This window comes from Cricetulus griseus, chromosome 3 (genome assembly GCF_003668045.3).
Source record: "Cricetulus griseus strain 17A/GY chromosome 3, alternate assembly CriGri-PICRH-1.0, whole genome shotgun sequence".
Taxonomy (NCBI): Eukaryota; Metazoa; Chordata; class Mammalia; order Rodentia; family Cricetidae; genus Cricetulus; species Cricetulus griseus.
The window spans coordinates 214,247,042-214,272,839 of NC_048596.1; the positions used below are offsets into that span (position 1 = coordinate 214,247,042).

Below are 25,798 nucleotides of genomic sequence, written 5' to 3' on the forward strand. Positions count from 1 at the left end.
GAACTCAATATAGGAAGAGTTAAATGTCTTTACTAAAATACCCATGAACTTTGTCAAACTGAAATTTTAAAAAAAAGTCCATCAAACCAATGCCCGTCATATCATTTTTATGTCTATGACTATGTTTTTAAACATGCACTTAACTGTCATACTTTTAAAAATCACCCCTATACAACACAAAATTACTAAACAAGATTTACAATAAATAAATCTATAGACCATATGTAGCAAGAGACTAGAAAAACATGTGCTTGCTTTCCTTCTATTTACGTAATTAAAGTATGCTTTTGATGCCACTAGTCATTGCTTGTATGTTTAAAATAAGCTGTGAAATTGCACTGGTGAGAAATCTTGCTGTGAGTCCAGCTCAAGTTGGATCTAACAAGTTAGTAACAACAGTTCCAGTGAAGCCTCAGAAAGTGCCTCTTCTCAGTTTTTGTCTTTATACAATGCTATATTCTCATTTGGCTCCCCCCACCTCTCTCTCTCTGTTTTAACTCAAACCTTTGGTTTGTTTTTTTTGTTTGCTATTTTTCCATACAGGTTTTCTCTGTGTAGCTTTGTAGACCAAGCTGGCATTGAACCTACAGAGATCGCCCTGCCTCTGCCTCCCCAGTGCTGGGATGAAAGGCGTGTGCCACCACCACCACCACCCGTTTAAGGCAAACCTTAAAAAAAAAAAGCTAACAGAACACTTAAAACCATATGCATATTTAGATTTTAGGTGGTAGGTTATATTTTAAATCACCTTCCTTAGGATTTGCCTCAAGTTCTGGTGGAATCATGGGAACTAGGAACAAAAACCAGGAGAAGTGAGTTCAAAATGCTGGCTTCCTTTGATAGCGAATTGTGTTCTCTGAAAACTCGGGAAGGCAGCAAAGTCCATTCAAGCCAAGTGGGCTAGTTCAAATACTCGATAGTGCACATAACATTTGGAGGGGAAGTGTGTGTGTGTGTGTGTGTGTGTGTGTGTGTGTGTGTGTGTGTGTGTGTGTGTGTGTAAGACCCAAGTCTGTATTCTCTTTTGGCAATGCAATACCAGGTATAGGATGTTCATAAGGAAAAGGAGGGGAGCTAGTATAATTTCATTTAAATTTACTATTGGTCAATAGTCTAGTAATGTTTTCTTTTCAGTACAATACCCACTTTCTCTAGAAGAATGTTCCTGGGAGTCTGATTGGTTAAAGACTAGGGAATGAAGTTAGGAGAATAACTGTTCAGAGTTTTGAAGAGACTGTAACTTTGTCCCTTTTAATGTGCTAACAGTTGTGCCTAAAAAATCATGATTCTTTAAAAAATATCAGTAACGATTTCTTTATCATGTTACCTTTGTAAACGAACCACATGAAACACTGCAAAACAAGCAAATGTCTTGAAATTTGTATATAAAACAAAGATTACTTCTAGTTTCAGACTCAAATTTATTAGTAGTTTTCCACTTAATCTTTACAAAAAGAAAAGACAAAAAGGAGTTCAAATATCATCTGAAATTTTTCATTTTTTTCTTTTTTAAGTGTTTTTTTTTTCTATACACCTACCCACATCCCAGTTTCAAAGTGAGTCCCTGACTGGTATTGGTCATGTACATTTCCATGGTGACATCTTGTATTTCATGTCCACATATTCTGGTTGTAGAAATCCCAGGCTTCTCTGTTAAAGGAGCTGGCTGCTCCTTTCGATATTCTCCAGTAATCCTCTGCAGTCATTTCTTCTAGTTTGCCGTCTTCCTCTTCCTTAGGAGCCACTGCTACTCCAAGCTGGATGTTCCCTTAGGCTTACCTGACCCAAGTCTGTTGGAGGCAGCACATGTTTTCCCCAGTGTCCAACTGCCATGGCAAATCCAAACTTGGAGATCTTGGTAGGATTTTCTAGAGATAGGGAAATTGCTCCTCAATCCCCCGTCTAGAACTTCCTCTCCATTAGTGAAAGAAATACTTTTCAGTGGGGTTTTCTCTTCTTCGGGTCCTCCAGCAGCCCTGGTTTACTGAGGCTTCCAGACTGCTCCTCTCCAGATTTCCCATTTCCCACACATCACACTAAGCTTTCCCATATTCCCTTTGGGTTCATTCTCTCTCTCTCTCTCCCTCCTCTCTCTCTCTCTCTCTCTCTCTCTCTCTCTCTCTCTCTCTCTCTCTCTCTCTCTCTCTCTCTCTCTCTCTCTCTCTCTCTCTCTCTCTCTCTCTCATCTCTCATCTCCTCTCCTCTCCCACCCCTATTTATCTGTGGGACAGTGTTGTTCTAGATAAACATATAAAGAGAAAATCTGCTCCCTCCACAGACCTGGTGGTAGTGGGAGACAGACTATAAATAGCAATGTAGCTAAGAGTTTAGCCACACAAGATGGGAGACAGTAAGCTAATTCGGGCAGGCAACACTGTGGCAATAGCAGATAGACTGCTTTCCCAAGGTGATCTGAACGGTGACTTGGCTTTCTAGAAAAACATTCTAGTCAAGAGGACTGTCAGTTCAAGATGCTCCTGGCAAAATACTTCTGGAACTGGAAAGGACTTCCAGAACATATTTTATGGCCTATTTTACGCCTGGTTGTCTTCTGCGACAATGTTAATTTGTAAGCCAGTTAGTGAAGTAAGCTACAGTCTCATATAGCTCTTGGCAGGTAGGCTAGAAAGGACCACTGAGAAGTTGGAGCACATACTCGAGAAGCACAACCTCCTTTAGGGCTTTCATATAAAATTGGAGAAGGTTAGTTACCTGGCACCCAGGCTTCTGATTCACAGAATGGCAGGGACCTCAAGGGGATTTTGGCAGGGAGGAAGTTATGGAGTCAGTCCATGCAGAGACTGAAGGTGAATGAATGCAGTCTTCAACAAAAGGTCCAGAGAAACCTTGGAACCCCCCCCCCCCAGAGACCATTGCCCCACAATATGCACTCAGTGAAGGCTCTCACCTTCCCCGCCCTCCCTCTAGCCCCTCCCCCACATGGCCTCAGTAGCAGGGTATACAGTCAAAAGGGGAGTAAGGAAGCAGTTTAGAGTCTTCATTCAAACTTGTTACAAACTGAAGACATGAAAGCATGAAAGGTCCAGTTTAAGTGTCCATGAAGCCACATTCATAGAGACCACTTAACAGATAGCACCCCGGTGCTGATTAAAACACTAACCCTGAAAACCTTCCACAAAAGGGCCTGGATGGGCTTGGTATTTCTTTGCTAATGCTGCTGAGAAAGTCTCCCATCTACACATCGTTGTTACTGGTGAATGTGTTTTCATGTGAGAAACAAGAAACACGGTAGCCTGACATCTGGTATATTAGATGAGAAATTGATTTTTAGATAGGTTGTAAAATTCCATTTTTAGGTCATAAAAATTTGAATGAAAATGCATTTGTCACTTTTGCAAAAAATGGTCACCTCAAAGTATAGTTTTCCTGGCTATCTTTTCCTCCTCCTCCTCCTCCTCCTCCTCCTCCTCCTCCTCCTCCTCCTCCTCCTCTCTTCTCTTCTTCTTTTTCTTTTCTTCTTCTTCTCCTCCTCCCCCTCTTCCTCCTCCTCCTCTTCCTCTTTCTCCTTCTCCATCCTCTTCTCCTTCTTCTCCCTCTTTTCCTTTTCTGGTTTGGCTTGGTTTAGTTTAGTTGATACTTTTGTTTTACCCATATATCACTCAGGTTGCATAATAAGCTCCTAACTCCAGAAGATGCCCCACATATGAGAGCAAATAACTGTGAGTGCTCAGCCCTAGATGAGATAGCTACCCCACCCAAGACTCAAGGAACATCTCATAAGAAGGCACAGAAAGTATATAAGAGCTGGAGAATGGGAAAGGGGGTATGAAATACTATCCTCTGGATATGATATGTGCAGACATGTGAACCCACAGTGGGTGTGGTTATCTGACCAAAGTCATGCTGATTAGGAATTCTAGCACGAGGAAGAAGGGGCTTCTGAGGCACTAGCTGAGGAACAGTGCGTGGCTGATAGGGAAGGGAGAATAAGTCACTTTTCCATGGGGAGGGTGGTCTTTGGTAGGTTGCCCATGCCCCAGTGGGTAACCCCACACACATCCTCTTATGGGCAGCACTAATGTGACTCAGTGAATAGACAGTGGAAACTGGGAAGGAGATGTGGGTGAGGGTGCTGTCCTGGAAGGAAGTGGATACAGTGGGGGTGGATATGGTCAGGGTACATTTTAAGTAGGGTGTGAAAAATTTAAGAATAAGTAAAAACTATTATTTTAAAAAAGAATTAGAAATTCATTTTAGGCACACCAGGATGTGACTATAGGAGACAGGACAACTCAAGACATACCCACAGAATCTGTGGTGATTACAGTGCCTTGTTACAAATTAGGTTAGAAATGTGTAGGTGTTCCTACAGCTCTCAAATGCACCTGGAGTCAGCTCTGGCTTTGCCTCTTTCCTTCTCGGTGAGCTCCAGAAAGCAATCAAAAAAACACAAATGCAGCCACCCCAGCTGTAGATGGCTCATGCTGGGAGAGTCTTGGTGATATAGCTTGCTTCCAAAAGGAAATTCTGTGGACCCCAGAAAAGCCAGGTTTGTGCTAACTGGTGTTTAAATACAGTCAAAGGAGAAAACATTTTCTATTAAAAATAATCAATCACATTTGCTGTCACTTCTGCTGGATTTGACTTTATAATTGTTGAGTTATTAGCATTCTAGAAGGATCTCCACTTTGGCCAGGCTGGCTCCTCTGCTTTTAGTTGACTATGGGATCTTTTCTGACTCCAGTTTTCAACATCTGGCATAAATATACCAATACTGACACACCCTAAAAAAATATTGACTTTAGGGCTGGGGAGTTGGTCAGCAGTTAAAACACTAGTTACTCTTGCAGAGGACCATGGTATGGTTCCCAGCACCCACACAGTATCTCACAGCCACCAACAACTCCAATCTTAGGGGTCCAAAGCCCTCTTTTGAGGGTACCAGTCATGAATGTGGCTATGCACACATATGTGCAGGCAAAACACTCATAGACTTATAATGGTAAATAAATCAATTTTAAAAAATGTTTGCTTTCAAAAATATTTTTAGCTTAATTAAACAACAAAAACAAACGTAAAACTATACAGATATCTCTCAAAGAACACCAATAACCCCTTACCAAATACAAGTGAGAAAAGGTTGAAGGAATGGAGGGCACTCCTGAGAAAATCTGGCCTTAGCTTAAATTACACAGAGGAAGAGGGTTGTAGTAGACAAGCCCTTTAGTGCACTAGCTGCCTTGTAACTGCTTCAGGTTTATACAGAGCTGTGAAATCATAGAGATCAGACTCATATCAAGGCATGCATATGTACTCTCCAAAGGCCTGTTAAGAGTATATTAAATAATATGCAAATCCAAGTGGACAACAGAGAGATTTTAATGTTGTTGATAAAACTTTCTGAGATGGTAGGGCTGCTGTCTTCAAATCAGTGCTCACCATGTGAGAGGCATCCAAAAGAGCCAGCACTTTGGTGGGGATGGTGATGACCCTGGCTTGGGAAGCAATTCCTACTGCCTCTGACAGAGGAACATCCTTTGTTTTGTTGGGCTTTCGAAGGGCATAGTTAGGTTTTAGTCATTCAGCTAACAACTTCTAAAATGCTTGCATGGGAGTAGAGAAAGGGGAAGAAAGGCCAAGAAGTCTATGCAAGGGGAAGAGGGGCATATGCTTCAAGTTAGAAAGGGGGATCTTAGCCAGAATCTCTCTCTCTCTCTCTCTCTCTCTCTCTCTCTCTCTCTCTCTCTCACACACACACACACACACACACACACACATACGGATAAGAAATGATGGTCAGTTTGCATACGAAGTAAGATACATGGAGGGAAAGGATTATCTTATTTATGAAAGCAGAGTTCAGGAAATTTCCATCTTGCAAGGCTGTGTTACCTTCTATGGAGGAAGGTGCCTGGCCTTTGGAGTCAGACAGAGTGGGTTCAGTTTCCGACTTAGCTATTTACACATGGGTGAGCCCTGGAAATTCAGCTAAGACCCCAGAGCCTTCATTTCATTAGTGAAGGACTACTTAGAAAATGAGTTTTTAAAAATGATTACAAAACACATTCCATGGTGTTCCTAAATCACCATACACACACACACACACACACACACACACACACACCCTGCCTTCTTTCATGTTCATAGCCTTTAGTTCACTTTTAAAATGCTCCTGTTGTCTCATGTTTACATCCTTTCAAAATGGATCTTTAAACTCTTTAAAATTTATCATTTTAAGTAATGTTGTCAAGAATGTCTCTATCATGGCTTACTTTCATTTGCATAGGAAGTAAAAATTGTATGAGTTATCCAGAGGGGCTACAGTACTTACTGAAGGAGTATGAGGTTCTGAGTCTGAATCCTATCGCCTATGGAAAGTGCCAGGCATGGCTGCACACACCTGTAATCCCAGTGATGGGGAAAAGGAACAAGGATGACCTGGAGCTCACTGGCTTGCTAGGCTTGCCGAATTGGTGAGCTTCAGGCTCAGTGGGAGACTGTCTAAAAGGAGGGGGGGGCACTGGGACTTGAGAGATGGCACAGTGGTTAAGAACACTGGCTGTTCTTTCAAAGGATCCAGGCTTGATTTTCAGCACCTACATGGCTGTTCACAAGTATCTATAACTCCAGTTCCAGGGGATCTGATTTCCTCTTCTGGCCTCTGTGTGCACTGGGTATTCACATGGTGCACAGATATACAAACAGACAAGATACCAGTACACATAAAATAGTACAAATTGAGTAAAACAAAGTGAATGTGATAATGATACCTGGACTCTATGCATCTGTATACACGAGCATGTACACACACACACACACACACACACACACACACACACACACACACACACACACCACAGAGGAACAGGTACACACACACAAAGTCTTAGTTGCCAACTGGGTATAATGGTTTGAAGTTTCTCAACAAAATCCAATAGTCTCAAATTTTGGGGGGAAATAGGGCAATCAGGTAACTACTTTCACAAGAGACCCTGAAGAATAACAAAAGACAGATTACCTAAAAAACTATGAATCAACTTAAAAGCCAAATGTCATAGTCAGGGTGCCCTGGACCAGTGACATCCCTGCACTTACTTGGCATTTGCAGAGCTGCTGGTGGTCAGGTTGGCCAGGGCCAGGGCAGCTGCCTCCCTCACCTCCTCATTGTCACTTCTGAGCAACTGAACTATCTGTGGAATCCCTGTGGAGAAACGAGTGTAAACCCTGAGTCCAAACCCTTCCACACAGCCCGGAGAGCAGTAGCTTTCAAAAATGGTGCTCGGCTCCCTGATTTACTCACCCTGGGTGTTGAAAAAGTCTTTGCTGCTGGAGTTCTCACTCATGGCTGAAATAGCTTGGGAAGCAGCAATCTTGGTTCCATCACTATCAGACCCCAGGAGGGCCACCAGGCATTTTTCAACCTCTTGTTCATGAAAAATTTTTCTATTTTCAGCTTTCATAAACCAAGGAAAAGCAAGTCAGAATTTTTCTTGTAAAAACTGTATTGCTACTTACCACTTAACAGAAATATAAGCACATTTGCTAACTTTAAATGTTCAAGCCTAAACTAAACAGAATGTGCACCTAGTTCATCTGCAGAGCACAGCCGGGACACAAGGGGAATTCTGGGTGCCACATTTATTCCATATTCCCCCATCTGCTGTGTCGTGGCACTGTGGTAGGGAGCATTGTGTGGTAAGATGCACACATTCAGAACTAGTGGTTCAGGACTTGGTACTCACCACGAGTCGATTCAGCTCTCGGTGTTAAAACAGCCTCTCCCCGAACTAAACACGGAGGCCCAAGTACCTGATATTCTTTTAAATATCAAACCCAATATAAAGATTGCCTACAATGTACAGATCAGAGAACTGGATACTCAAGACTCCAGGAGAAGGGCAGAGGGGCGGAGGAAAGAGAAATGAGTAGTGATGTATGATCTTGCCTCTCCTCAGCATCCTTCAAAACCTTCAAGTGTCTTTTCCTCAAATAATTGGACATGCTCAAATAGCAAAGGCTACAGAAATCACTGGAATCATCACAGACATAATACAGAACAATGCTAGAATAATTTTGTTTTTGAAAATACTTCTTTATGTGTACATCATGGTATTCACCCCTTGTAAAATACTAAATTCCAAATCAATATTTGAGTGTGTGTGTGTGTGTGTGTGTGAGAGAGAGAGAGAGAGAGAGAGAGAGAGAGAGAGAGAGAGAGAGAGAGAGAGAGGAGAGAGATATGCTCAGGCAGAACCTTAGGAACCTTGACCACTAAGCAACCTCTCTGCCATGGAGACTTCTCCAGCCAGAAACCCAAAGTGATTTTTGTTTGTCTCTATCATTTAAACATTTTTCTCTTGTCCTAGCTTCTTTTTCTTTTTTAATAAATGCCAATCTCATAATATCCTGAAGGAAATATCTTGCCAAACTAAATTGGAACATCATACCAGAGCATTAAATTTAGCATAGTAAGGTTATTTTTGTGTTCTCTTCATTCTAAAATTTAAAAAATTTCATGGTCTATCTAATTCTAAATTTTACTACTAGTTAAGAGTCTGAAAAACTGGCATCAACAGCTCCAGAGACTGGGGACGGGGGAGGCAGCTGAGAAATAATTCCCTGCTAAGTTACATTTTATTTCCTTAAAAACTTTGGCTGCAGATTTGATTCTCCATCCATTATCATTGTAAAGCCTGAAAAACATACTCTTGATAAAGTCAGTTCTTACGGCCAGTGTACAAAACTGTATGGCCCTGCAGTCTGAGAACATGAACGACCGGGAAGGATCTGCTACCCCAAACACTGACAGTACTTTAGATTACAGTCTGTACATGCAACTAATTAATTACTTAGACGTGTTTGAATTATTTTTCCCTCAGAAATATAATCAGAAACAAACACTAATGGGGATCTCCATTGATAAGTTAAGCTCTGCTTTCTTTTCCTCTCTGACAATGATTTCCTCACATATTCTCCATCCCCAGATGTGGTCCCAAGCAACTGGCCAGGCAGGTAAGGTAACCAGTCAGGAGCCTGGTCCTGGGAGCCCCTCAATCCTGTGCTTCTGTCCTCCCACAGGCGTTCAGGCTCGTGAGAACGGTGGTGTTTCATTAAAAAGCTTTAGTTAATAACATCCAAAGCATGTGGCTTCTAAGATACTTTTAAATATACAAAGTCCTTATTAGTTTAAAAGCATGCTGGAGATTTTTTTCCAGATACTGACCACATAAAAAAAAAAAGATTTCATTGTATCATTAAGCTTTCCTTGACTGCGCTGAATCAAATCCTAAACAGAACACCCAGCATGGAATCTATCAGGAAAATCTGACAAGATACAGTAGTAATTAATGTGAAAAGATCAACTTCCAAGCTCAAAATTGTTGCTTGAAAAAAAAAAACACTCAGTATATATGTAAAAACTGGGAAGTTACAAAAATAATTTAAGTAAATACTTTGGGCAATTATATTTTTACAAAATAATTTAAATAAACAGTGTGGGCAATTAGTTTCTCAGCCCTGCTGGGAATGTTCTCAAAATCCAGCTGTGTTCACCAAACCTCAAAAGTGCTGACTGTGGTGTGGCTATAATAGATTTAAAAGATGAATTAACATATTAACCAAGTACTTCCACTGAATCACAATGCCAAGAAGTATTTGTGCTTTAATTATGCAGCTAATAGAGATGCTAGACAGCTATGTTAGTAACAGAGCAATGCCCTTTGAAAATAGCACTCAGTGTGCTAACAAAGAAGGGTGAGGCTCAGAGCTAAAAACAAACTTTCCTGGAATACTTGTCCTTGCCCATTCTCTGGAGTGGCCATTGTCCCACTTTTGCTCCCAGCTAAGATACTAGCACCAGCCCATAAACTCTTGGCAATTAACACCTTCCCACCTTCTGACTGGTGCCAGGTCAAAGGCATGCTGACCCTGCCTCCCACAGTGGGAAATGCAAGTCAAAGTGTCTGTTTGTTTACATGTCTCAACTGCTTTGGAAAAACAATGAAAACACACACACTCATCTAAAAAAGTTATTGTAATGTTAGAAAGTAAAACCACATTACAAATTAATACTGATAGTAGCTTTGTTCTTTCTAACAGAATAAGGACTAACATCTGTCCAAACTTACTACTTTCTAACTGGGGAAAACTTTAAATTTCTACCTAATTATTTATTTTCAATACAGGAATACTCGGAGATAACTTAGTCCTTGCTATGTTTGAGGGTTCAGCAGTGTAGCTGATATGTCTAATGAATCTGGCAGATAGAGGTCAAGACCGTCCACAAATTAATTCGAAAAACAGACAAGAAATACAGGCTGTGGAAACAGAGTGGTCTACCATTAGGCACACAGGGAGAGGTGACTTGGGGTTGTGGACAAGTAGACAAAATTAATAACCCAACAAGTAGGAAGTAACCCAGCAAGGGACAAAGGCACCACCTGGTCCTCTAGCAGAGGACCAAGAAGGTTGGCCCTACTGCTTAGATTGAACAGTTCTGTTAACAAATGTGGCTAAAAATTAGAAGCAGAGATTGCAATGGCCTGTGCATTCCATCAGAAGTGGGTCCACTCTTGTGGATTTATTAAGACAGTAAGCATGGATGTTTATGAAATTGTCTCTTTCTCTAGATATCTCCTAGTCTGAGAAAATTTAACCACCTAGGTGCCCACTGGATTTGAAAAACTACTAGACAAAGGTTTCCAGTGTCCCTTTAGTCACAAAAGGCAGAATCGACTCAGGGAGAATATGCCAGAAAGGACAAAGGAAAGTTACCAGCCACATAAGTAGGATTGTAAATATATCATAGAGCTGTGAGTATAGTTCAGTTGTGGAGCACTGACCTATCATGTTCAAGAGACTGGTTTGGTCCCCAGAACTGACACACACACACACACACACACACACACACACACACACACACACACACACAGAGAGAGAGAGAGAGAGAGAGAGCTCAATTTTTTAAAACAAACAATTTTAAGAGTTGAGACCAGAGAGGTGGATGCTGATGGAATTTTAATGTACAGGAGAACTCCACTGAGTGATGTTAGAGCAGATGGAAACCCTACCCATCCAGAAATGGACATTCTGATAGTCAGTGAAGGTTGATTCTCCTTCTAATGCTTGCCTAGTATTTCATAATAGCAGGTCAGATTATTTGAGTTTATGCATAGGTTTTAAAATTTATCATAAGAAAGTCTATTAAGGTCTCGTACAGGAAACTGGAAATATGTTTAAAGCAGAATGGGCTTTACCAGCTTAAATCACATTTGTCAATAGTCTGAGGGTTAGGACAATAGCTCTTTGGGTAAAGTGCTTGCCACACAAGCCTGATGACCTGAGTTCAAATCCCCAGAGCACCCAGAAAGGCCCGATGCTAGACAGTTATGTTACTAATAGTGTAATGCCCTTTGAAAATAACACTTAGTGTGCTGACATAAAGAAGGGTGAGGCTGAGAGCTAGAACAAACTCGCATGGAATACTTGTCCTTGACAATTCTCTGAAGTGGCCATTGTCCCACACAGGTCTCTATAATCCCAGCACACCCCTTTAAAGAGGTGGGAAGAGAAAGTAAGGGAATCTTTAGAAGCTCTTAGACCAGCTAGCCTGGTGCACATAGCATCAAACAGCAGCAGGGACCTATTCTTAAACAAGGGAGAAGGTGAGGACCAACACCGCAGCCTGTGCATTTACCTCCACAATGCTGTGTGAAACATGGGAAGCTGTAGCCACGTCTACTTAGGGGCTGGCTACAGCTTCCCCTACACACATGTGCTTTCACACATATGTGCACACATATATACATGCTTACACATGCATATTCACATGTACACAGACACATACACACAGATACACACCCATGCATACATACACATGCATTTGCGCATGTGTACCCACACAGGCACACACACACACACACACACACACACACACACACACACACACACACACTTAATCTTATAGGCCCAGAAAGAGAAACCAGTTATTTCATTGACACCTTGAAAAAGAGTAGAAATAAGCATTTTGATTTTCTTTTTGAATCTAACCATTTGAAGAGCATGGACAGCAATAGGTTGAAATGAGATTTCCCCAAATCCAAAGACTTAGGACCAAAACCAGAGCAAATGAATACAAAACCTTAGCCTAGCATAAATCATGTTCTGCAGAATACAGCACACCAGAGAGAGACAGGGCAAGTTCAAATCTAACCAAAGGGGGTGTGACTCCATCAGATGAACACTAATGGTGAGTGAGGGTGTGCCAACTTGATCCTGCTTGTCCTTGCTTTCCTCATTTGGAGGCTATAATCTGGGAGACAAAGATAGCTTCAGACAGTCCACATATCTCTGAGATTGAACGAAGAATAATGTCCATATTTAAATGCTGGCAAGCTTACTCTGATCAGATTCTCAAAGAGATTCGAGACTCCCCTAAAGCTTGATTGGGTGCAGTATTTGCATGTGCTTGGAAGCCATAAGCTTGGAAGCCATGCATGGAGCCATAAGAAGCAGCAGGCAGAGATTCAGCAGGCATGTCGGAATTAGAGACAGATTTGAGACTTTCAAGCAGAGAAGGAAGTGGTGCAGACATTAGTCATAAGTGAGAGTTCTCTGGGAGATTTTAGAAGGAACAAGACATGAGACCGGAAGACAAGTTTAGGATCGAAATGATGGATGAAATGCAAAGGGTTTTGGCTTGACAACTGGGAGAAGAGCTAAGTGAGAGACATGTTCTAGAAATGGCAAGGAAGACAAGTGTAAGGAGGAGGTGACCATCAACAGTGGGTGTCCCGCACAGTTAGAGCTTAAAACGAAGGAAGATATTTGTCTCAAGGATACGGTTAATACTTTATGTCATGTTCATGTCACATTCTACAAGGCTGCTTTGTGATTGGTGGGTTCAGCAATGGAGAGAAACTGAGGAGGTAGAGCTACTTAAAAGTTAGCTTGTCTGTCAGAGAGGTTGACTAAAAAAGAGAGAGAAGAGGATTGTAGGGCAAGAGTAGAAGAACTTCTACAAATTACTCCCAGTCAAAATTATGACCTCTTAGTATATGGTCCACTCCTATTAACCTCCACCTGGCTAGAACTGATACCAGCAGAATACAGAACAGTGATGATGTGGTTCTACAGAACAAGAACACCCCAGCCCCCATCCAAACCTGGACCAAATGATTCCCCTGACATCTCAGCTGTGGGGAACACAGTCAAAGACTCTGTGGGAGCCTTATCGGCTAGTTGCACTCAGGCCAAGGCAGAGCAGTCTGCAATCCACAGTAACAGTGCAGCTCTACCATTGAAGGGCAGGAATGGAAGGAAAAGGACAGAGGACCTTTAAAGACAGGAAGTACTTCACAGGGAATAGAGATTAAGCAAAGCAAAGACAAGAACACAAAAACAGTAGAATAAATATTTATCGCTTTTCGGGGGGAATACAAGCACAGAGAGTGTGGGGAAGGAGACGAAGACACATTTGAGTAACTTGTCAAATGTATTATTTTTTGCTAATTAAGTAAGTATTTGTACTTTAGGAGTGTATGTGTTCTGACTGCATGAATATCTATACACATGTTATTCCTGGTGCCTTTGGAGGCCAGAAGGCATAGGATCTCTGGGACTGGAGTTATAGACTCTTGTGAGCATTGCATGTGTTTTGGGAATTGATCCTGGGTCCTCTGCAAGAGCAGCGAGTGCTCTTAACTGCTGAGTCACCTCTCTAGTCCCAGACCTTTTGAATTTAATTAAAAAAAGATTTTACCCAAATAAAAGATAGAAACACACATAAAATAGGAAAAGTTAATCAGGGTGCAGGCTGAGACTCTACAAAAAGCAAGATTCAAAGAGAGTTAAGGAGAAATGTTATCCAGTATTTCTAGAACCAAGTGAATTGTCAAACACATCCAAAGACAGCAAGCACATTCATAGGTAAGGACTCAAAAACATACAACTAGGCTCCTGAGACTGCCTGGTCCCCAGGTCCCACACACACAGAGAGAATTGCCTCTAACAAGTTGTGCTTTGAACTCATACACATCCACTCACTCCCCAATAAATATAAATTTAATAGATTTTAAATAGTAAATTTAAATAACTATTCTGTAATAAATTTAAAAATAGAACTCTTGGGTATCTGCAAAATAAAATTTTAACTGAAAAATATACCTTAATTTGAGAAACAAATAAAAAACAAAATACAAAAGGAAGCCAGCATTAGCATGGCAAATTGATCATGTATACTGAGATAGACTCTATTTGCCTGGAAATCTAGATTAGAACTGTAGATAAAATGGAATGTCATAGTAAAGAGATTCCTTAAAAAGAGAGACTCGTAGCTATTTGGTAAAGGGACTCTTACATAGCTATTCCTTTACATAGATACACAGACTTACCTGTAGTTATATTACTATAACTTTAACTCTACAAATTTTTAAAGATCTATGTTTTAAAAAGTACTGAAAATAAAGAAGTCAGAAGTAAGTTCAAATATAGAAGTTGCATAAACAAATCTAACCCTACATCTTCACACTGTCCTTAATGGCTGTCAATGGTAGGTAGCGCAGCTTCCTAGCACTGCTTAGCTGAGGGCTGCTCAGGCTTCTTGTTTGCACCCTCTACCCAGCTACACTATAGCACTGCTCAGCTGAGGGCTGCTCAGGGTTCTTGTTTGCTCCCTCTACCCAGCTACACTATATCTAAGCTGTCTCATGCTTAAGGAATGTTTTGTTTTGTTGTTTCCCCAAACTACCTTTGATGATATTGTATTGACCTTAGTATCAAATTAGAACTTAAAGTTAGAGTCCATGATTGAGATTTTTTTTAACGAATGTGATTAGAAGTGAATGTAAGACAGTATTAAGCAAGTCAAAGTTACTAAGCATTCATTCCTCTAGAAAAGCAACCGAAACAATATAGTAAGAGGCATCTAACATACACTTCGTCTGTGATGGGTCAACTAGAGAAACTAGAACATGACAATATAAACACCCAATCTGACATCCTACAGGAAACGCATCCACTGTCCACCCAACAACAGTCATTTACTCCTTGCTCCCAGTGTTCATGCTTATCTTCTGGACTGGCACCTCCCATGAAGCAGCCAAATGGTAAGTACTTGTTCATTCACAAGCAGAGTAGCCTTGTTAGGATGGTCTAGACCACTTGTATACATTGACTGCATTCTAGAAAATGCCATGCTAATCTCAAAGCAAAACTTGAATTTTAGAAAGTGCAAATCAAAAAAAATTATTTAAAAAAATCCTACAAATAAAAACAAACATTACAATCTAATTTGGAAAACTTTGAACTCTTGTCCTCACTCAAAAAGGGGCCTGGAAATCACTGTCCGTCAGTCTCTCCGGGTCTGACCCACTAGCCAATGTGGTGAAGACTGACTAAAAACACTGCTTCCTGAGACTGAAATTTAAAACCATCCTTAGCCAGACTGTCTTTGTATTATAGAAAGTGTCAGTGCCTGTTTGTTCTAAATGATCTTCATGATGTTCGTGTACATACTTGGGGAGGGGGCATCTCACAGTCACAAGGAAGTCCTGAAGAGATGAGAATCATCACAGGATGCTCAACCTAAGGACGGGATGCAGAGGGAAGAGTCTGAAAGAAGGGATCTTGAGTCTAAGAAAGTCCTGGCTAAAGGGAATGACACAGTGACAAAGGCAGAGGCGAAGTCAATACAGATTTAGTCATTAGATCCTAAAATTAAGACAGAGGAGACACGACTTGAAGCTGAAAGGTAGTTATTTTAGGACCAACATAAGGAAGTAGAATCAGAAGACATTAAGTGCCACAATGAGCTCAGAAACTATATGCTAGAATTACTTGGTGTTACAGAGGAAAAAAATGGATTCCAACCAATGATGCTAGAAAAATTGGCTATATGCATACACAAGTGAGAAGTTGGATATGTCCTTAAATTACATGCAAAAAATAGCTCACAGTAGGCCAGGAACCAAATGTAAGAGCTGGAAGCATGAAACCTAACCTTCGAATAGGAGAAAGTCTTCACAACAATGAATTTAGCAGAACGCACTTGGACATGATGCTGCAAATAGATAAACTGAACTATATCAAAATGAAAACCACATATGCATAAAAAAGCCACAATCAGAAGAGCACAAAGGCAGCCATACAAAGGGAAAAATATTGGATAACCATAGTTAAGGGGTTGGTATCCATGATACATGAATAATCTCTACAACTCTGTCCAAACAAAACAAAGGTGGGCCTGAAAACCCAGATACTTGGGAGGCTGAGGAAAAGGGGCCACAAGTGTAAGGCCTGATTGGTCTACAGGGTAAGTTCAAGTTCAGTCTGGGTGCTTAGTGAGACCTCGTCTCAAAATGAAAGTTAAAAAAAATGGTTCTCAGAAGATAGTTCAGTCACAAGGACCTGAGTTTGATCCTCAGAACTCACATTAAAAATAAGCCAAGCAGTGTTGACTCATGCTTGTAATCCCAGCACAGGGAAAATGAAGGCATGTGGGTCCCTTGAGCAGACTAGTCAGTCAACCTAGGTTCCTTGGTAGGTTCTGACCAGTGAGAGATCTTGCCTTGCATAAAGAACAACAAAAGGTGGACAGTGCCTGAGGGAACACCCAAGATTGCTCCCTGGCCTCCATGTACGCACATAAACAACTAAGATATTTCTCTGAAAATTATAAATGTGGATTAATAAGAGGATGAAGAAGTTAGTTAACATTTCTAATTATTAGGGAAGTATTAATAAAAACAATGACAAGATGTCATTGTGTACCTAGTAGGACAGTTACTATCAAAAAACAAAGTAATGAGTTTTGGCCAGCAGGTGGAGAAATTGAACCCTGGGCATTGTCCCTGGGAATGGAAAAAAAACAAAACAAAATAAAACAAAACAAAAAACAGTGCAGCTGTTAAAGAAAATGTGGAAGTTCCTCAAAGGATTAAAAAATAGAATTAGCATGTGAGTTAGCAAGCCTTCCTGGTACATACCACAAGAAGGGAAAGCAGAGTCAAAGAAGTATTTGTTTACCCACGTTCATAGCAGCTGCATTCACAATAGCCAAAAGGGAAAAAGCAACCCAACTGTCCATCAGTGGATGAATGGGAAATCAAAATGTGGCATAAACAAAGACGTATTATTCAGCCTTAAAAACAAGGAAATCTTGATAATGCTACGATATGGATGGGTATTTTGAGGACAGCATGCTAAGTGCCATACAACCACAAAGGGACAAATTCTGTATGATCCTAAGAACATGAAGTGACTACAGCAGCCAGATGTGTAGGGACAGAGCAGGATAGCTGGCAGAGAGAAGCAAGCAGAGTTACCATCTGAGACACTCTGGGTGATGCTCTGCATATGGGAAGGGGCCCTGGAAGTGGAATGCAATTAATGCCACTGAACTATGCACATAACAGTGGGTATGGAGGTGAGTTTTATGCTACTAGTATTACATCAGAATATTAAAGAAGGCACTAGTTTCCTTTTCTTCAAACTTGCACTTCTTTTGTGTTCCCATTTCAGGAGTTGCATTATATTGTTCTTAGTTGCCCAAGTCAGATAACCGGTCTCATCCTAGGTCTCACTTCTTGCCTACTTCAGCCCATGTAACCATTCTATAAATGCTTACAGAGCCTCTCTGTGGGCCAAGAACAGGGCTGGTGGCTCTACTCACACAGTGCCTTGAGTCTGTCTGGGCTTACCACATTTGTGTCATGGCACCAGTGTGTATATATATTTGTATTATATTCCTCTGTATGTCTGTCTGTCTGTCTACCTTCTCTATAACCAACTTCAAATCATGTTAAAAATCATACGCAAGACTTGTGTGAGTGTGCACTTGTGGTATATGAATGTGTGTGCATGTACAGGGAATGTACATGCCTATACCTATATGTATAGAAACCAGAGGTCAAGAGTGGATATCTTCCTCTATTGTTCTCCACTGAACCTGGAGTTCAACAATTTGGCTACACTGGCTGGCTAGCAAGTTCCAGGATTCTACTGTCTCTGCCTTCCAGTGTTGGGATTGCAGGTGTAATATATATGTGGGTGTTGAGGACCAAAGTCTGGTCCTCAAACATGTATAACAACCTTGCTAATTCACTGATCCTTCCCAAGCCCTAAGACTTTTGATGATTTTATGTTATGCACACACATTTGTCAAAGTCAAAGAATGGTATATACTTTTTAATGTATATTTTATTTTTAATTGGTGTACAGTAATTATATAGTAATTATACACCATCCCATGTGGTGTTCCATACATGTATACAATGTGTAATAAATTAGTCAGGGTAACTGGAATCCACCATCTCAGATACCATCATTTTTTTTTAGTTAGGAACACTAAAAATGTTCTCTATTGACTGTTTTGAAATGATCATTGTCTAGCATTTTATCCTGCTGTGCTGTAGGACATCAGAAGGGCTGTCTCCATTAACTTTCCCCTCTCCACACCCCTCTCCCAGACTTAATGCAGACTCTTGTAACACTGTTCCAGTTTCTATTCCTGTGAGATCAATCCTGCAGCTTCTACATGTGAGAAAGCATGCAATTTGTATTTCTGTCAGGATACTTTCCGGATGTGTGTACGTGTGTGTGTGTGTGTGTGTGTGTGTGTGTGTGTGTGTGTGTGTGTGTGTGTGCTGGCTCTCGTGCATGCTAAGACAGTATTTTACCTCTCAGCTACACCTCCAAATCCTCCCAGGTAATCATCTTACCTCACCTAGATCACCATAGCAACCTCCTCCTGGTTCTCTGAGTTGAGTTACATGTTTCCAATCTCTTATTAATGTTATAGCAAGAGTGCTCATCTTTTTTTTTTTTTTTTTTGGTTTTGCAAGACAGGGTTTCTCTGTGTAGCTTGGAGCCTATCCTGGCACTTGCTCTGGAGACTAGGCTGGTCTCGAACTCACAGAGATCTGCCTGCCTCTGCCTCCCGAGTGTTGGGATTAAAGGCGTGCGCCACCAACGCCCGGCTAAGAGTGCTCATCTTTACAGTCTGAAGAGTGCAATGTTGTCTCTTCACTCTGTCTCTTCAGTGGTTTTTCCTCGATGTTAAATATCTTGGGTTACAACTATTCCTCATTGCTTCCCTAGCCTCAACCAACATTCTCAGTGCTCTGCTGCATTCCATTCACTAGGCATCCTGCAAATCTTCAGATCTGGAACCTTTCCTTTCAGGGAACACCCCACCCAGTTCTTCTTTGCCCAGGAAATTTCCACTATTGATTCCACGTCTGGACTTGTAAGCTCTGCTTGAAACCTAAGACTTCTCTTCCCTGAGTTGTCATACATGGTTGGCACAACTTTGTGAGTGCTTGCTTGTTTGCCTGTCTCAGTTTGTGTAAACAAAATCATGAATGGATAGATGAAAGGACAGGTTTGTAGGTGCTGCTCTTCCCTCACGGCCAGGCAAGCAGGTCAGTGCAGTAGTAGTATCTGGTCTAGTACTGAGCCTGGTACTCCAGGAATACTGCCTGTTGCCCCACCCATGCTTTGTCACACGATTGTCAGGTCCAAAAGAAACTCAAGACAAACCAGCTACCCCTGGTGCCTGTGAATATACCAAATCACATGCTGGCCTAACAGGCCTAACTCTCACCATCACAGTTACTTGTCACTGAGTCCATGCTGACATCCTGGTTCTTCTCAGCTCTTCTCACCCTGCCCCCTAGTCTAATCTTCAACACATGGGCTTCACTTCCTGCAGCTTCTCATTCCCCTGCTATTTTGGCCATGCACTCACTGTCTCTCTCTTTTGCCTTCCCCTCTTGCTTTCCCCATCTCACTATCCTCTTATGGCCAAGTCCACTCTGCTGGTTATGTTCAGTACACTGCTTTCTTTCCCTGCTTCCAGATGCCTCTGACTACACACTTCCTCATATCTATAATAAAAAAACGTTCCTTCAACCATACCTCCAAGCAGTCATGTCCTCACTTTATACAACCACCATGAAACTACCTTGCAACAAATCTAGAAAGATTCAGCCACACCAGTTCTCAGAGAAGATGGGCAAAGCACGTTGGGTGTGACACTGTTTGGTTATCATTACAGCACTCTTTGGGCCTCACTTCATCAAGAATCCTGGAATAGAATGAAAACAAAACTGGCCCAGTGTGACAACATTTAAGTTCCTTTGGGTAGACCTGGGGGAAGCCAACATTTGCCTGTTAGGTCTCAGGCAGTCCGTGTATCTAGACTATACAGGATTCTTGGCAGTTAGATAAAAGCCAGCATCCTTCAGGAACTTGTGAAACAGGTTTTTCTTCCCCCAAAAGAGCCATTTCCCCTACCTCTGGCAGAAGGGACAGATGGCTCCACTAATACGGACCTGTTGTTGCAAATCAAAGCCATGCTGATCTCCAGGCTCCTACAGTCCCTACTCGCAAATACATGTTATACATTTCAAAGCCTCCACGATCGCATCCTTACTCTTCTCATTTATCCCCAGCCCACCCCCAGCTAAGCTCACTATTCTTAGTATTCTTTCTTGTTGTGTCTCTTGCAGACAGCCCTGGCCATGTCCAGTATGCTTTCTTTTCCCTCTGCCCTGGGCTTTTCCAGATCCCTCTGAATGTTCCGACTCACAATAAAAAACCTTCCCAATAATGGAGAGGTCATTTCAGGAGTTTCTTTACTGCACCCCCTCATATACATTTCCAATATTTTTTAAAAAATCTTAATTTTACAGCCTGCATGTAGATTTGGTGGTGACAGGGTAACCCATGAAGCCCTAGTATGCTGATTATACTTCACAGTGAGCTTGTATGTGCTGCATTAAAAAAGCCTTTAGGAAATCTAGTATGGGCTAAAAAAATGTTCTCCATGATGTATACAGAGACATATATACAGATGTGAGTATGTATTTTAGAATGTAAATCATAGAAACAGTCAAAGCTGCCATCATTTCTAAGAGTAGTGATGCAGAAGGGGTAAAATAAGTTCCCATCTTTTATTTACAAAATCCCCTATATATTCATAAATTAGAGCTATCATTGCATCTTCAGTGCTTGGGATGTAATTCATCACTTCTATTATACAGGCTTATGACAACACATCTTGTCGAAGAAATGAAAACTGTATTATGTACATTGCACAAGCATATTGTTTTCTGTGGCTGTATGACATGGCACGACTAGCTTCCAGCTGAAACTTGACAGTCCTTTGATGCCATTCCGAGTGTGGATCTTGCAAAACAATGTTTTCAAATCACAAACACCCTGTGTGTCCTCTATCATTTCAATTTCAGGAGAAATAAAGGCTTCAAGCTTAAATAAACTCGTAATAAACTCCTTTTTAGAAATGAGATGGTAATTAAGTGGTATTAAGTTTGTAAACCCTCTGACAAAGCAATCTGCACTTTACCTTGTTGGCTGAGAGATGTTTGGGTTCTAACTATTACATATCCTGCTCTTCTCAGAGGGGGTATTTAAAGCAGGCTGATGCTCTAGTGTATATAAGTATTCATCAAAATTAAGAATGCAAGAGTAAAATGTGTGTTGAGATTATGTTAAGAAGACACATACCATCATAAGCCGCTTTAGTAATGGCCTTGGCTGAATTCTTCTGGATGTCAGGAACTGTCGAGTTCTCTGCGAATGAAAGTAGTTTTCTGAGGATCCCTGTCTGCTGCATCAGCACCACTGTGTCCATATCCTCCAGACAATTGGCTATCACTGCAAGTGCTTCAACATGAAGATCATTCCATTCCTAACAGTAAAAACAAACACAACTTGCAAGTTGTCTTCTTGATTGTGTCACAAGTTGCTACAACAAAATACTTGACCAAGGCAACTCAGAAGGAGAAATGCTTTATTCCAGCATACAGTTCCAAGGGGAAACAGTTCATCACTGCCACAAAGATAAGGCTGGCCACTCACATTGCCTGGGCAGTCAGGAATCATAGTGAGAACAGGAAGTGAGAACAAGGCTGCAAGCCCTCAAAGCCTGCCCGCAGTGATGTACTTCCTCTTGCAAGGTTCTACCCCTAAAGGTTCTATGACCTTCCCAAACAGCATGACTGTCTGGGGACCAAGTGTTTAAACACATGCGCCTATGGTGGACATTTCGCATTCCAACTACCATGTTGTGTTAAAGAAAATTACTCTTCAGATTTTACTATTACAAGGAGAGTGGGACTCATCAGAACATTGTGTGATCAATTCTGTGTTGATAGAAGCCCAGGGAAGCAGAAATTCTTAGTAACTCATCTCCCACCACCACTTGCCTCACCTTTTCTCATTTCTCTTACTTGAAGATGTTTTATGGATAAAATAATGAAGGAAACATTCAGTAATTACAGTGAACTGAAATTGTTCCTATTATCTTCCACCAAATACAAATCTAAAATCTCCAGGGGAAAAAAAGTAGAGATTTTTTTTTGGCAGTATTAGGTATAGAACCAGCTTTGTCCATGCTAGGCACACTCTCTACCACTGAGCTGTAACCTCCAAATCAATAGGCAAAGAAGAGTTTCTATGCAAGGGGAAATTAGGTTGCCAATCAAAGGAAAGGTAGCCTAGAAAATATGAGATCTATTAGTGTGTCTCTTGGTATTACCACACTGTAATTAAAGCCAGTGGAAAAAACAATGTCATAGTCTGTTGAAAACTTACAACGAACAAGTAGATATGGTGGTGCATGCTATAGTCACAACAATTAGAAGGCAGAGGCAAGATGATGGATGCAAATTCCAGGTCAGCTGGGATACACAGTGAGATGCTGTCTACACACACACACACACACACACACACACACACACACACACACACACACACACCAAAACCAAACAGGCAAATAAACCTACCCAATCCATTCTAGTGTTTAGTAATTAAGATGAGTCATCTTGCAAGTTAAGAGCTCTGATCCATTGAAGCTTTTGCTGAGGGCAAAAGAAACCTAGACTAATGAAAGTAGTAGTGATAGCTGTCAGTCATGACCATGTTATGACTATGTTACGACTATGAAAGCTGCAATTGCCCGAGTGTTTCTTCTTCATTTTGGTAGGGTTACTTGTTCGTGTATGCTTGTATTTGTGTGTTCTAAATATATGACTTTGTTTTCACTCTCTTGTCTTCTTATCATACAATTTAGGATTTGGTTTTTATTACCTTTACATCATAGGATGTAAGTTCCTGAATGTTAAGAAGAATAAATGTCACACATGGACTTTGCACTCATTCTGATGGGCACAGGATGGTTGCTTTGTATTAGATGGAATCAGAGGTACATGGACGCGGTGGGGGAACAGAATTGTACCAGAACAGCTTTTGACACTGTACTTCATTTCCTCCATTCTGTAACAAACACTGAGGTCTGGAGTTTTTTGCTGTTGTTGTTGTTTTGGAGAAAGATCTAATAATTAATTAGTTTTATTTTTAAAAAGATTTTATTTATTTATTATGTATACAACATTCTGCTTCCATGTATATCTGCACACCAGAAGAGAGCACCAGATCTCATAATGGATGGTTGTGAGCCACCATGTGGTTGCTGGGAATTGAACTCAGGACCTTTGGAAGAGCAGTGGTCAGTGCTCTTAACCTCCGAGCCATCTCTCCAGCCCCCAGTTGGTTAGTTTTAAACTTAATAAATTATTACTCAAGGAGCCTTTGGCTTACTAAATTGTGCCTCTCTCCTTATTTTCTAAAAGATACTAAATAGAGTTTTTATGACATAATACTTTGAAGCAGAGAGGGTGGATCTGAAATTTACATATAGGCACTTGGCTCTGGAATTAAGCCTGTGGAGTCTTTCAGCATGGATTTGAGCCATGAGTATACAGCTAAATGGCCTGCAGCAAACTTCTAGATTGGCTTTTGTAACTGGCAGATGTGAGACACACACACTCTTAAAGTGGGCCATGTATTCCTTGGGATCTGTGTGCAACTTCAGCTCCGATGTTTCTCATTGTATTTAGAAGGTAAATTGCTCTTCTTGCCTCATCCCACAATCATGATGGATAGTGAGATTAAAAGGTTAATTCTAGGTGTTTCAGAAAAATCTTAAACCTTCAAAGCCAGAAGGCTTACTTTCTATTAGTTCTCGATGGCCTCTACAACTAGCCTGCTTTAATCAGCCTAATAAAGTTTACACAACCATTAATTAATTATGCCTGAAACTTGGCTTAATAAAATTAAAAACACCCAGACTTTAGGACAACATTTCAGAAAGCCTCGTGAAAGGCAATACTGCAAATACCTTGGTCTCCAGGATCTTGGAGAGTTGGTCCAGCCCTTGATTCTCTTTCAGCATCGCCCGAGACTCCTTATCACACGTAATAACACCTAGGGTTTTGAGAGCCAGCAGCTGGATAATGGGATACTCGGACTTCAGGAGCTCTAATATCGGAGGGATTGGGTTTAGTTCATGGAGTGTAGTCCGACACTGAAAATCCTGCCATGAAATGCAAATGAGCACATTAATAATTTCTGCAACAAATGCTCTCAAGGATGAAGAGTGTCTCTGTTCTGGCAGAGAACATTATTATGTTATAATTTCTCCATCTTTGACTCCAGATTCCAAAATAACTCATAGACAAAAAAAAAAAAAAAAAAAAAAAAACCTCTTAACTGACAGCAAAAAAAAAAAAAGTTATCAATGCAGACAGAGTGAACAGGAAGCCAATGTTACCTATCACTTGCAGGATTTATGTCACTGCAAACTTCTATAAACAATTCTTTTTACACAGATATGCTGTTTCAAATAGTGTTTGATTAAATAACAGTATAGATTCTTATCTTTGAGGGGTTGTTTGTGAAATAGCTTCATGTGTTTGGTGCTGTAGATAACCCTCTGTGTGCAAATTTATAGCAGGTGTTTTTTGTTTTCTGTTTTTTTTTTTTTCAAATACATGACCTTTACTTAAGACACTTAAGATCTCATTTAAAAAAAAAAAACCCTCAGATATGATTAAATAGCATTGAAGGTAGGAAGGGGGGAAGTAGCTCAATCAACTGAGTATTGCCATTTAGCCTGGGGAGATGAGTCTGGACAGCCAGAACCAATGTAAAGAAACCAGAGTGGCAGTGTGCTTGTATTCTATCTAGCTTCTCGAACTCATTGGCTAGCCAGCCTACTTTAATCATTGAGTTCCAGTTAGTGAGAAACCCTGCCTCAAAGAACTAAGGTAGAGAGTATTTGAAGAAAACCAGATGATGATCTCTGGCCTCCACACTCACAAATGTGCACACTCTTGAATAAACATGTATGTACAACACACACACACACACACACACACACACACACACACAATGCCCCCATATTCAGCTTAGCCTTCCTTCCTTCCTTCCTTCCTTGCTTTCTTCTTTCCTTCCTTCTCTTTCACCTAACCATGAATATTCAACTTCCTTTGAGCATAAAAGTTATAGGTGACCTTTAAAATTGTGTCCCACTGCAGTGCTGATGTAATTAAACAAGACAGAGTCACCCTGGAGTATGGTCCTTAATGGTGTCCTTATAAGGTAAAATTGATGTCCTCATGAGAATGGAGATGACAAAGGCAGAGACTGGTGTGCTGGCTGCTAGCAAAAGCTGGGCAATCAAGGAATGGTTCTGCCCAGTCTCTGAAGCATAAGTCATATTAACACTGCAACTTTGAACCTTTAGCCTCAGAACTGGCTTTCTGCTGTTTGAGCCACCCAGCTTGTGGTATTTAGCTACAGCAGCCCAAATACCTTTTTAGTCCCCAGTGCTTCTTCTGTTATAAGAACTGTGAAGGTAATGCTTCTTGTTTTCACTTGAAAGAACAAGGAGAAAAATGCACCCAGGAGGAGTCCTGAGATTAAAACTCCAGATCCATGGATGGGAAGTTTTAAGTTGCTGAGTGAGTTGGACAGA

At 41.0% G+C, this 25,798-nt stretch overlaps 1 protein-coding gene across 3 annotated transcripts in view; it reads right to left on the reverse strand.

Annotated features, from left to right (window-relative positions):
- The window catches only part of Armc3 (armadillo repeat containing 3), an 81,909-nt gene that overhangs the window by 37,826 nt on the left and 18,285 nt on the right, over nucleotides 1–25,798 (reverse strand). For all 3 annotated transcript variants that reach the window (XM_035441477.1, XM_035441479.1, XM_035441478.1), the window contains exons 6-9: nucleotides 24,161–24,355; nucleotides 21,487–21,670; nucleotides 7,262–7,414; nucleotides 7,057–7,162 (exon numbers count right to left, since the gene is read on the reverse strand). In XM_035441477.1, coding sequence (XP_035297368.1) covers nucleotides 7,057–7,162; nucleotides 7,262–7,414; nucleotides 21,487–21,670; nucleotides 24,161–24,355 — 638 coding nt within the window. The remainder of the gene's footprint in view (nucleotides 1–7,056; nucleotides 7,163–7,261; nucleotides 7,415–21,486; nucleotides 21,671–24,160; nucleotides 24,356–25,798) is intronic.